This window comes from Hemitrygon akajei, chromosome 6 (genome assembly GCF_048418815.1).
Source record: "Hemitrygon akajei chromosome 6, sHemAka1.3, whole genome shotgun sequence".
Taxonomy (NCBI): Eukaryota; Metazoa; Chordata; class Chondrichthyes; order Myliobatiformes; family Dasyatidae; genus Hemitrygon; species Hemitrygon akajei.
In genome coordinates, this window is record NC_133129.1 from 131,730,864 (window position 1) to 131,744,691 (window position 13,828).

General features: G+C 40.4%; 1 protein-coding gene across 2 annotated transcripts in view; it reads right to left on the reverse strand.

Annotated features, from left to right (window-relative positions):
• Positions 1–298: 298 nt before the first annotated feature.
• The window catches only part of tkfc (triokinase/FMN cyclase), a 51,966-nt gene continuing 38,436 nt past the window's right edge, over positions 299–13,828 (reverse strand). For both annotated transcript variants that reach the window (XM_073049256.1, XM_073049257.1), the window contains exons 15-17: positions 10,085–10,118; positions 5,053–5,142; positions 299–1,006 (exon numbers count right to left, since the gene is read on the reverse strand). In XM_073049256.1, the coding sequence (XP_072905357.1) occupies positions 833–1,006; positions 5,053–5,142; positions 10,085–10,118 (298 nt within the window). In that variant the 3' untranslated portion in view covers positions 299–832. The remainder of the gene's footprint in view (positions 1,007–5,052; positions 5,143–10,084; positions 10,119–13,828) is intronic.

Below are 13,828 nucleotides of genomic sequence, written 5' to 3' on the forward strand. Positions count from 1 at the left end.
TAAACCATTGAATGCAGGTGGAAGCAGTAACAGAACTGTAAAGACAAAGTGAGAATTACAATTCAGAAACCTCCATTCCTATTCCAACAAAAAAGCATACATCTGTCAATGTTACCTTTCCACCGACACATAACTGTAGATGTGGAAGGGCACTTGATCAACAACATCAGGCTAATTTAAACATTAGAGATTCTGCAGGTGCTGGAAGTGTAGGGAGAATATACTGTGATCAGTGCAAGATTAGTGTAAAAGCATACTTAATGGTTGTCATGCACTTGGTGGAATGGAGGACTCAATGTTGTTGTAGTATTAATCATTTTAATAATTATTCAGAATACTGCATTGCTGATAATAAACCGTAGATTAGTATTTATAAAATCACCAAAGTTCTTGCTCTTGATTTTGCACTACTTCCAAAACCTATGGTGTTAGGTTTTATATGAGTCTTTATATAATTACCATTTGGTATCAGTACTTTAAAGTTTCTGAAATAGAACCAACAGCTGAATGAAGTTAGTCCAGTGCTCAATGTGAGTATCACCCGATCAGACTTTTTATGAACTCAAACACTCAGCAAATGTAAAAGGCGGCACCCCATAACAACCACTATCTACTTGCCAAGTTATATTACAAATATTGTTAGTCTTTCCAAGGATAGTCATCATCTTTGGTATTAACTGATGTAGAGAAAATGTGCATACAGGTAGATGTCAAATGCAAATCAGCAATAATGACAGTGCCCACTGACCAACAAGATTACGTGTGCAGACTATACAATGTATGTGAATGGTAATGAATTTACATTGATTTCACATTCCTAAAAAATGTCCCCTCATTCTTGTGCTTTAGGAGCGGGCTGTTTGAGTGCAGTCAAGATGGCTTTCAAAATGGCAGCAAAGGCCACAGCACCTGGGTCAGGTCGGGTGAGCTGGGCTGAAGAAATATAACTGGCCCGTCCTGCCTTTGCCTTCATATTTTTTGTAGATTCTGCAGCTGCTTCAGCTTTCTGGAAATAGAAAGAAGAAATGAAAAGACAACAATCCACAATCTACAATGTAGTCTCTAAGTACACTGCTCAACCTAGTCTTGGGATCAGAGTATCTGGCCTGAATCAAATTATACGCAGAAAAATTTGCCTTCCATACATCATGTACTGTGTTGACCATTGGTCTGTCCACTTACATTCAAACAATTACAAGCCATCCTGGCATTATAAACACATGGTTTATAGATAATTGTATATATGAATGCCTGACATACATGTATATGATCACATGGTTTATAGATAATCGTATATATGTCAATAGCCTGAGATAAATGTATATGAACAGCAGACATAGTTTCCTCTCTCTCCAGCTATAGCAGTTGTTCATTCTGATCAGTCTCATGTGCTGTTGATGTCATTTATTATAATAACGTAGAAATATGGTGACCACGTTAAGTGATTTTAATCAATGATTCAATTTAATATCAGAGAATGCATACGGTATATAGCTTTAAATCCTTACTCTTTGCAGACATCCTCAAAATAGAAAGAAAAAAACCCAAAGAATGAATGGCAGAAAATGTTAGAACTTCAGAATGCCCTACTCCTCTCCCATGCACAAGTAGCAGCAAAATGATCAACCCTCCCCATCCTCCTCCCCCCACTTGCTCCAACAAAAGCATCAGCCCCCACCATCCACCATGCAAGCAAAAGCAAAGCCCCCAGAGACTGTGATCTAGAGTCCATCAAAACTACTGTCCATCCCAACATCTCAGACAGGCTCCCTCGCTCTCACAACTTAGGATGTCTGTAAAAATAGAACCTACTCTTTACCCAATGATGGAGAACGCATGTCATGGAGCAAAGCAATGAGATTCAAAGGGGAAGATGAAGTTATAGTTTAAAATTATCATTATATCCTTTCAGAGCACGTCTTGGAGGTACATAAATATTAATACAATGCTAATGACTAAAAGCTATTAATGTATGAGAGAGGGAGAGGGAGGAGAGGGAGGGAAGGAAGGAAGGAAGGAAGGAAGGAAGATCTGTATTATCTAACTTCTTCTGATGGTGAAAATTTAGCCCAAATAACCACTTTTCTCATTTTGCCCAAAGAGTGGTGGAAGACTAGTCAAATATAGTGAATGTTAACAGGTTCTAAATTGGGGCAAGACAAATTATGAAGGTATTAGATAGGAACTTGAACAGGTTATTGGGATAGGCTGTTTGCAGGTAAAGGGATGTCTGACAAGTGGGAGGTTTTTATAAGAGTAATACAAAGAGCTCAGAGACAGCATGCTCCTGCTAGAGTGAAAGGCAAATCTGGTAGAATAAAACCCTAGTTTACAAAAGTGTAATGTATAGACAGCTGAGATCAAATGAAACCTATGAGTACAAGAGATGTAGGCGTACACATAAGAGGGGAATGAGGAAGGCAAAAAATAGGCATGAGAGAGCTTTAGCAGTTAAGGTAAAGAAGAATGTTCAGAGATTGTACAAGTTATTAAGAGCAAAAGAGTTCCCGGGCAACTACCATTAAAAAATAATGTGGATAGGCGAGTGTTAAATTAAAATTTCTCTTCTGTATTTAATGTAAAGAAGACCATGGAGGCTCAGGAATTAAGGGAAACAAATAAAGTACTGGAACTTATCCACATTTCAAGAGTGCTGGTGCTCTTAAGGTGGATAAATGCACAGAGCCTAATCAATTGTATCCCAGGACATCGAGGGAAGCTAGGGAAGAAATAGCAGAGACATTTGCATCATCTTTAACCATGAATGAGATACTGAAAAATTAGTGGGTGGCTAATTCCATGCCTTTACTTAAGAAAGGTTGCGAGGAAAGCCAGGGACCTCAGGTCAGTGAGCCTAACATCAGAGATAGAAACACAACTAGAATGTAGTTCTGAGTGATCAGATCCATCAAAACTCTGGAAGGGAAAGGACTGATCAGGAGTACTGTCAATGCAGACAAAAGCAGGGCCTTGCTGATCTGGAAGGCTAGGTCACATGAGATCTAGGGTGATTTAGCCAACCAGAACAAAATAGGCTTAGTGGAAGGACTCAGTTGTTATTCAGATTAGATGCCTGTGAGCAGTGGTGTGCCACAAGGATCAGTTCTGGGCCCTCTGTCATATGTCATTTACAGTAATAATTTGAATGGCAATATTGTTAACATGGTCAGTAAGTTTGTGGATGGAAATTGGTATTGGACAGAGAAGAAGGTTATCTAAGATTAGAGCAAGATCTAGGTGAACAGAGCAAGCAAACCAATGAATAGCAGATGGAATTTAACTCAGGTAAATGTTAGATACTGCATTTTGGTCAATTAAACGAGGGCAAGACTCATGGAATAAATGGTAAGACCTGGAGAGTAGAACAGAAAGAACTGGGCTCAGAGAATCAGGGAGCATAGCTTCCTGATAGTGGTGCTGTTGGACAAGGTGGTGTAGAAATTGTCTGGCGCACTTGACTTCATTAGTCAGGGCAGAGGACAGAAGTTGGGACATCATGTTACAACTGTACAAGTCAGAGTATTATGAGCAATGATTGTTTATAGGAAGGATGTCATTAAGCTGCAAACGATGCAAAAAAGATTCATGAGGATGTTACTGGGAATAGGAGGACTCAAGTTATAAGATGAGGCTGGGACATTTTTCCCTGGAGCATGGGAGATTAAGGGGGAACCTACAGAGGTATATATAATGAGACGTGTACATATGGTGGATGCTCACAGTCTTTTTCCCAAGTGTAGGGGAGTATAAAACTATAGAGCATAGAAGTCGACGGGGGGAAAAAGTTGGAAGGAACATGAGGGGAAACTTAGACTCCAAAACACCGAACAGAATTAGGACATTTGGCTCATTGAGTCTGCTTCACCATTCAATCACGGTTGATTTATTTCGTTCTCAACCCCATCCTCCTGCCTTCTCCCCATAACCTTCAACAACCTTATTAATTAGGTCCTTACTAACCCTCGCTTTAAATGCTTCAAAACTCAATAATTTGACCTATACGGCCATCTATGACAATCAATTGTACAGATTCACCACCCACTGGCTAAAAAAAAATTCTCCTCATTTCTGTTCTAAAGGGATGTCATAGTATTCTGATGCGGTGCCTTCTAGTCCTAGAATATTAGAAACATTCTCTGCATGTCCACTCTACCTAGATCTTTCAATATTTGGTAGGTTTCAATGAAATCCCCCTCTCATTCTTTTAGATTCCAGCAAGTACAGGCCTAGAGCCATCAAACACTCCTCATACATTAACCCCTTCATTCCCAGGATCATTCTTGTGAACCTCCTCTAGACCCTCCACAATGGCAGCAGGTCCTTTCTTAGATAAGGGGCCCAAAACTGCTCACAATACTCCAAGTGCGATCTGACCAATGCCTTATAAAGCCTCAGTATAACACCCTTGCTTTTATATTCCAGTTAATTCTAACATTGCATTTGCCTCCCTTATTACTGTCTTAGCCTGTAGCATCATCCTCCTTCAAAATACTTCTTCACCTTTGGATTGTATCTATCATGCACCTTCCGAATTGCTCCCAGAAACTCCAGCCATTGCTGTTCTGCTGTCATCCCTGCTAGTGACCTCTTCCAATCAACTTTGGTCAGCTCTCCTTTCCTGTCTCTGTAACTCCATTTCCTCCACTGTAATATTGATACATCTGACCTAAGGGTTCCTTTACCTTAAGCTCTCTAAACAAATATTTATTCATATCAAGGGTTGTTAGTGGGTGGAACAAATTGCCAGAGAAAGTGATTGAGGAAGGTATAATAACAATATTTAAAAGACATTCGGACAATAAAATGGATTGAAGAGACCTATAAGAATATGGGTCACATTGAAACAAAGGGCACTAGCCCAGATAAACATTTTGGTCGGCATGAAAGAGTTGGACCCAAGGGCTTGTTTCCATGCTATATGACTCAATGAAATCCAAAAAAGTCCGATATACATGTAGATATTTTCCAACAAGTGAACCTGATATTGGTCATAACTGGAGCTGCAACTGCTATTTGCTTCCTTAACAAGTATGAGAACAGGTTGTCTCTTACCTGCACAGCCTCAGCTAAAACTTGCAGTACATTGTCACCTTCATCTGTCATATTGTGTAGTATGTCTGCAGCAGCACACATCGGGTCAAGCTAATATAGAGGGGAAAATGAAACATCATTTGGAATACAAGCAAAAATTAAGCCCATGTGCAGCCAATTCTCTAAAGTTTGGTGTGACCTTTTCCATTCTTTAACCACCAGTGTAGTAGTGGTTTGAGCGGAACATCCCTGCTATTTTGGTTCAGACATAATCAACTGCAAAAACCTTGAAAGAGAACTGAATGCCCATATTGTAGTAAGTTTTCACCTTCAGCAAATATGCTCCACCTCTCTGGAGCATCAAACCACTCCCTGAGAGAACTAAGGTATCAGTTGCACTTTATGGCAGTGAAATACATTCAAAGCAGGAATGCTGACTGAACAGCTTTCATCTTCATTGTCTTCGATATACTGCATCTTTGATCTAACTTGGGACCAGCATGTCACCAGCAACCAAATATATGCTCAAGAAAATTTTTCATGCTGGTATGATGGTTTTGATTGGGGGATGTTGAACAAGTACTTTAAAATTGTGCACTTAATTGCTCCAGAAGCAAATAAAGGATTAACTTTTGTTTTGAAATCTCAAAGCTTTTTTTGACTGACAATGTAAAACAAAGGCTGTAGAAGCCTAACATTCCCCCTTGATGATTAGAATCAACTCTGTGATAAGCATCTAGATTCAAGCATCAGAACATAAGCTGGTACAGTGAATGCTACAAATCATGACAGCATACAGGTTTTGCAGACAAACCTGAAAGAAGGTTGTGCTTATTACAAGGATGTGTATTCACTGCGGGGAAAACAGCCACTTTTGGCTTAGGCTTTTCCCTCACACCAAAGCTTGGTGACTTTGTGTCAGGACCCATAATTTGCCAGTATGTTGGTAGCCGTCACCTTAGCCTTGAAGAAATGTCTCGAAAATTAACAATGTAAATCAATCATGAAATCTAAAATCAGCTCCTCTCAATAAGTCAACTTTAATTTCAGGGAAATTAAATGTTTTTATTTTGGAAGAACCTGTAATTACTGTTTGCAAATATTTACTTTAGCATAAGGAAACATTCCAAGGTCACTGACAATGAGATTTACAGGAAGATGTTGCTTCCTGTTTGGCACTGCTGCCTGCCACACCTCTGACAGTGCCCTTAGGTCAGCTGCAGGGTCATTAGCTGGGAACCACTGCTCATTGATGTTAACTCCTTAGCCCTGGTACATCTCCTGGTGGCGGAGCGATGGCAACCACCCCATGCAACTTCCAATGGGGTTCGTCAGTCCCCCAATCCTTCCTCCTCAGCCACAGCCAAAAGGACAAAAATTAAAGAATGAAATTAGGAAAGGCAAGTTACTGAAAAAGTTAGGTTTTAGAGAGGATATTAGCATGAAGAGCCAAGGGCGGCACAACAAGGCCTTACATGGCTTAAGGAGTTGTCATCCATACAAGTAAGCAAGTAGAAGGATAAATGGAGAAAGGGCTGGAGGAGGTTGCATTTTTGAAAGATGAAGTTATGGAGGCATTTGATCACAAAAATAATTTCAAAAGCAAAATCATTATGCTTTATAAACTTCTGGATCATTCTCTCCGTGAAATAAAAGAATATTAAAAAAAATCTTCATTACAAAAGATATTACAATCTTTGTAATAAATTAAATCCTCTTGGCAACTTTAATTGCATTGAATACACTGGACAAAGATTTTGCTTCCTGAATACTTTTGAATGTATCTTATGGACTTTGACTGCTGTTCATGAAAATCACCATGAGATTTCCCTATCATGCATCATTTAAAAATTGTCTATATTTATTATTTCTTTTAATAATTCAAGTCAATTAAAATGTTGCCCACAATGTAAGCTGAAAAGTTTTTTCTTATCTTGGGCAGGTGTGCCTGGGCAGGGCAGATGCTGCATGGCAGGACATATTTTAGAAAAAGCTATGAAAACATCACACACAGCATTCAATGTACTGATTTTATATGTATATTGGTTTGCAGTCCTGCTGGTGTACATGCTCCACGTGCGTAGCATAGTGTATATACTCATTATAATAAAGTAATGTGCTTGTGATAGCAAAATGTCTCACCAGTGTTGAAACAGGCATTATACTTCCTGTTATATTTGTGGCAAGTATACACTTAAATCTCAAAGACGGAGCATGACTTTTTTTTATTAAGAAAGCCTATGGGGTCTATTTTGGGTGTAAAATTGGTGACCAAGACAAAGCCTAGACTCCTCACATTTGTTGCACAACATGCACTGTCGATCTGAAGAGTTGGCTCAGAGGTACTCAGAAGTCATTGCCATTCGCTGTCCTGACGATATGGTGAGAGCAGAAGGATCATGTGACAGCTACTTCTGTCTGACCAGTGTATCTGGCTTCTCTGCTAAAAACAAGTAATCAATTGAATACCGTAATCTTCCTTCAACCATGAGACCTGTGCCACATGATAGTCTTCCAACACCAAAGCCATCAGAAACATGGTGTCTAGAGGAGACAACGACAAAGATGCCATAATACATGAACCAAAATAGAAATTTACACTGATGCTGACACAGATTTTGAACCCTTTATAACGAATAAGCCACATCTGGTAATTCAATTAGAGTTAAATGAGTTTGTCAAAGGAATAAGCAGAATTACTGGTTCAAGGTTTCAAGGATGGAATTTGCTGTAACCAGGAACAAAGATTTCCGTGAAGGATTTCAATATATGAGACTGATGTTTCCCAGATTCCAAGATTAAGGAAGGCATTTTTGTCAGTCTACAAATCAAACAGGACATCAATCACAGGCAATTCGAAGAACATCCAGTGGGACTAGAGAAAATCGCATGAAGCCATTTGAGGATGTTGCTGAAAAATTTCTTGACAACTACAGAGCACCAAACTACATGCAGCTGGTTGACTACATGCTTCAAGAATACAAATCCACAAAGCGCAACATATCACTAAAGATTCATTTTCTGCATTTCCGTTTAGACTTCTTCCCTGCAAATCCTGGCACTGTCAGTGATGAGCATGGTGAAAGGTTTCACCAGGACATTGTACTCATGGAGAAGTGATCTCAAGGCAACTGGAAACCATCAATGCTGGATGATTACTGTTGGACACTTAAGTGAGAAGCATCAGACACTGAGTACACTTATCATCAATAAGACATTTCTAGCATTAGCACCATTATGCAATAAAAGTTAATTTCTTGTTTCTCCAAAGTCGTATGTGATACAAGTAGCCTGAAATTATATTTGTGTTCAGCTTCAAGTGGTCTATCATAACCAAAAAAATTCTGAAGAAGCAACATTTCAAAAAAATTGCTGTCCAATGATATCACCTCATATTTATTTTGTCTGGGTCTTTGCACAAAGGGGATGAAGAATCAACATTTGGGGGAAGTTTTTCCACATACCAGGTGTTGTACATGAGGTGTTAACAGGACAAGAACCTCTATCATCATGCATTCTTTGACACCAGACTGAGTGAATCCCAAATTCAATACCATAAAGGACTTCACCTTGGATTGTCACCTTGACGTGGTGCAGAAGCTTGCATGGTCCTGAGATCCTGAGAGCGATGGCGTCTGGAGCTATGCTCCTGGTAGGGTCACCATGGCGGTAAGGTCGAGGGTGAGGTCCCTGACAAAGAACAATCCAACCAAGATCTCAATGGTAGAACAGGTGGACGAAGTTACTTCGAACTCAATGGCTGTGAAGGCGGATGAAGGCTGCAACAAATCCATCAGCTCCAGTCGCCGTGGTTTCCATGCCATTGGAATCAATTGGTTGATTTGTGAAGTATCGTGTGCTTCTTGGAGTGCAACATCAAGTACACGTTAAACAAATACATGCACAAGCGTCTTCACTCTGTGGAAATGGAATGAAGACCATCATCCTCGACCTCGAGGGATAGCCACGGCGATGACCATAAAGGATTATTAAACCTGGTGGCTTCCAGGTCTGCACGACTCAGAAACAAGAAAACATTTGCAGATGCTGAAAATAAAAGCATCACACACAAAATGCTGGAGGAACTCAGCAGGCCACGCAGCATCCATGGAAAAGAGCATAGTTGACATTTCAGACAAGACCCTTCATCAGGACTGGAGAAAAAAGGATAAGAAGTCAGAGTTAGAAGGTGGGGAAAGGGGTGGAAGAAACACAAGGTGATAGGTGAAACCATGGGGTGGGTAAAGGGACGGGTGAAATAAAGAGCTTGGAAGTTGATTGGTGAGGAGATAAAGGACTGGAGAAGGGGGAATCTAGAAGGAGAGGACAGAAGGCCATGCAAGAAAGAAAAGGGGGTAGAGAACCAGAGGCAGGTGATGGGCAGATAATGTAATAAGGTGAGAGAGGGAAAAGGGGATGGGGAATGGTGAAGTGGTGTGTGCATTATCGGAAGTTTGAGAAATCAATGTTCATGCCATCAGGTTGGAGGCTACCGGATGGAATACAAGGTGTTGCTCCTCAAACCTGAGTATGGCCTCATCGTGACAGTAGAGAAGGCCATGGACTGACATGTCGGAATTGGAACGGGAAGCGAAATTAAAGTAGTTCACAACTCAGTGTAGGCAACCCTCACATTACTGCCATTCAAGTAACAGAAATTCACTCTTACAGAATTCACAAATCACAACTCAGAAATGAGACATGGAATAACATTCAGCCTCTTAGAATTTGTGTGAAACATACTACATTAATCAATAATTTTTTTCCAATTTACATTTCTTGATGCATGCACAAATGACGAAGCTTCACTTTATGTAAAATCATGATACAAATCACTCTCTAGGAATGTACTCCCTCCATGGCAGTTGCCAGTACTTACAGTCATTGATTTATCTGACAACAAAGCCACTAGGACTAAGAGGCAGAATATCCCTCTGAGGTCAAAGTAAGACCAATGGTCTAGATTAAATATCCTTACTGTCCGCTGTAATATCTGTTATTCTCAGTACTTCCCTTTAATTGGATGCTTTCAGGCATAAATTACAGAACTCACCATGGTCCTGTCTCCTAGCTCTGCACCTCCGTACCTGCCCAGAAATAAAAATATTAGACATTTTAGACAAGTATTATAGTCACATCAGCAATCCAGAAAGAGGAATCAAGCCAGAAAACATTTAATCCCAAGCAAAATACAAACATAATTTAGCACTATAAGAAGATCTAGAATCTTTGGACCAGGACTGTTCGCCAAATACTAAAATTGAAAAGGCGTTATTTTGGTATATACATATTAAATTGTTGCAGAGGAAATTTTGTTTTTCCATATTTAGTCCCTAAGACTTCATGAATTTTATTTTATTTTGACAGAAGATTTTAAAGATTCTGGATCAGCATTTCTGCTTTAGGAGGCTAAACATTATTTTAAAATGTAAATAAAAATAACATTTATAAAAATAATCTCTAATATATGTATGTACTTTAAGAAAAGTGTTAACTAATGCAAAAATAGTTAGTACTGGGTATCCTAAAATGAAGTATTTAACCTAAGAAATACAGTACTGAGCAAAAGGAGATGATTTTCTACCTAGACTTCTTGTATTTAAATTGATCACCAAACCTGAATTCCACTGATTTAGCCCTCAACAGATTGCAGATCTCATGGTTCATCCAGGGTTTCTGAATAAATTTTGTGGAGACACACTCACCTATGACTGTTTTTTATGGAGTGCATGACAACCATGGTATATTCCATCAGATCCTCTGATGAGTCATCAAACACAGTGCAGTCTACTGACTCAAAGCAATCCTGTAGTCGTGCCTCAGCTCCTGCAACCACCTCTTTATTGTCATTATCTCTGGAGTTTGCTTTTTAGCCTCTATTTGTACACAGGTACGAAGAGGACAGCTGGGTGATCAGATTTCTCAAAATGCGGTCTAGACATGGAACAGCAGTCATTCCTATTGTAGTGTAACAATGGTTGAGTATGTTGAGTAGTCTAGTGCTGCGGGTGATATGTTGATAATAATTGGGCAGAGACTTCTTCAAACAAGCCTGATTGAAGTCTTTGACTATGATTCGAAAGGTATCGGGGTGGGCAATTTCTTGTTTGCTAATCACAGCATTCAAAACATTGGGTGCTTGTTTACACCTGCTTCTGGCGATATATAAACTGTGGTGAGGATCACAGAGAAGAACTCTCTTGGTAAGTAGAATGGTCAAGCACTTAAGCATCAGATGATCCAGGATGGGGGAACAAGAGTGTGACAAGGCTGTAATGTCCAAGCACCACAAAGAGTTTATCATGAAGTACAAACCCCTACCTTCTGCCTTCTCTGAATCAGCAGTCCGATCCATCTAGTGCATCCAGGTCTAACCAATGTATCTAGGGAGTCAGAAGTGAGCCATGCCTCCGTGTACTCAGAACACAATTCCTCATTTCACTGCGATACAGCAATCTTGCCCTTAGGTCCTCAATGTTGTCCTCTAGTGACTGTACATTTGCTAACAAGATGCAGGGTAGATGGAGTTTCATTCCTCAGCATTTCAGTCTGGCTTGGAATCCTCTGCTCCTCCCTCTCTTTCAGCCATGGTGGTGTACCTTCATCTGCTGAAAGGTGCTGTACCACGCTTGAGGGTTAAATCTGCTGAGTCCTTCAAGTCAAGTCAAGTCACTTTTTATTGTCACTTTGACCATAACTGCTGGTACAGTACACAGTAAAAATGAGACAACGTTTTTCAGGACCATGGTGCTACATGAAACAATACAAAAACTACACTGAACTACGTAAGCCAACACAAAAACTACACTAGACTACAGACCTACCCAGGACTGCATAAAGTGCACAGAATAATGCAGGCATTACAATAAATAATAAACAATAGGCACAGCAGAGGGAAGCAGGTTGGTAGTCCGATGACTTGTGGGAAAATCTGTTACATGAATAAACAGCTGAATGGTGGCGTCCGGGATTCTGTCCGTTTCTGTACTCCTGCTGAGCATTTTGTTGCCACAGATGTAGTCCAATTTAATGTCCATTGGAGAGCAGAATGGACGGGAGAGCCGGCCGGCTAGGGCTTGCTTTTTTCCTGGCACGGACTCCTGCCCACTCGCCTCGCTTCCGCTTCCTCGCGCACCGCTTACGACATCCCCACTTCCGCCCACCAGCATCAGGCGACTCTAAGGACTGCAGGTCCGATACTCTCAGTAAGCAACATTGGAGAGCAGAATGGACGGGAGAGCCAGCCGGCTAGGGCTTGCTTTTTTCCTGGCACGGACTCCTGCCCACTCGCCTCGCTTCCGCTTCCTCGCGCACCGCTTACGACGTCCCCACTTCCGCCCACCAGCATCAGGCGACTCTAAGGACTGCAGGTCCGATACTCTCAGTAAGCAACATTGGAGAGCAGAATGGACGGGAGAGCCAGCCGGCTAGGGCTTGCTTTTTTCCTGGCATGGACTCCTGCCCGCTCGCAATCACAAGATTGTGAAATTGCTTGTTCACTAAGACAGTTTAAACGTATGTTGACTAAAGAGAAATTACTGGCTGCAGATTATAGTTAGAGTAATTCAGAAGGAGTATATTTATAAGTTTTGTAAGCAGCCCACAGCACTGCTGTGGTTCACCAGTGCCATCTTACTTTCCATCTTTACTTACTTTAAATTTGTCCATATAATATTTCATCAGTCTTTTACCAGACAATGTGTATTTTTGGTTAGTTTTGGTGTATTTTTCTTATACTCTTACTGAAATGAAATGCTTCTGCTAGTTCGATATCAGTTGTAAAATTACCTAACTTGAGTAGGTTACTAAATGAAAGGCATGATTAACTGATCCAATTGCCAACCCAGAATAAAGTTATTAAGGACTGTCCTCCGCTGCCACAGTACTGAAATTTCATGAAACAGCACTTGCTGTTTTCTATTGTTTTGAGGTTTTTTTTCCAATATTTTTCAATGTATTATGAAGATTTAGTCAGAGCCTCCAGTTTTCAGCTCGATTTCCATTCTAAAAGCCAAATGCTTTTACAAAGTTTAAGTATATTATGTTAAAGGATTCATTTGGGTTGTATAGTCTTAGAATCATTGATGAATATAGCATGGAAACAGATCCTTCTTGGTCCATGCTAACTATAGCATCCTCCGTTTTTGGCTCTTAACTCGCGAAGCTCCTCTCTCTGCTCCATGAACCTATCCAAGTGCCTCTTAAATGCTGCAATTGTACCTATCTTGACAACTTCCCCTGGCAGCTCATTCCAAGTACTCATTACCCTCTGTATAAAGTTACCATTAAGAAGTTACCTTTTAAATCTTGCCCCTCCTATCTTGTATCTATGCCCTCCAGTTTTGGATTTACCAATCCTGGGAAAAAGACTCGGACTATCCACCTTATCCATAACTCTCATGATTTTATGAACTTCTTTGAAATCACTCCTTATTCTTCTGTGCTCCAACCAAGATGGCCAACCTCTCTCAATAACTCAGGCCCTGGAGTCCAGGCAGCATCCTCATAGATATCTTCTGCACCCTCTCCATCTTCCCCATATTTTTCCTTAACAGGGTGACCAAAACTGTACACCCGATTCCTAATTTCAATGCCCTGACTGAAGGCTGGCATACTAAACACTTACTTCACTAACCTGCCCATTCACTGGACAAGTCCTATCCTGGTTTGACTATCCTAAATGTATCACCTCACACTTAGCAAAGTTGAAATCCAGTTCCCATTCCTCAGCCCATCTCCCTGATGCTCAGGATTTGTTTGCAATTCATTGTAACCTGCTTCACTTGTTTACTTCCCA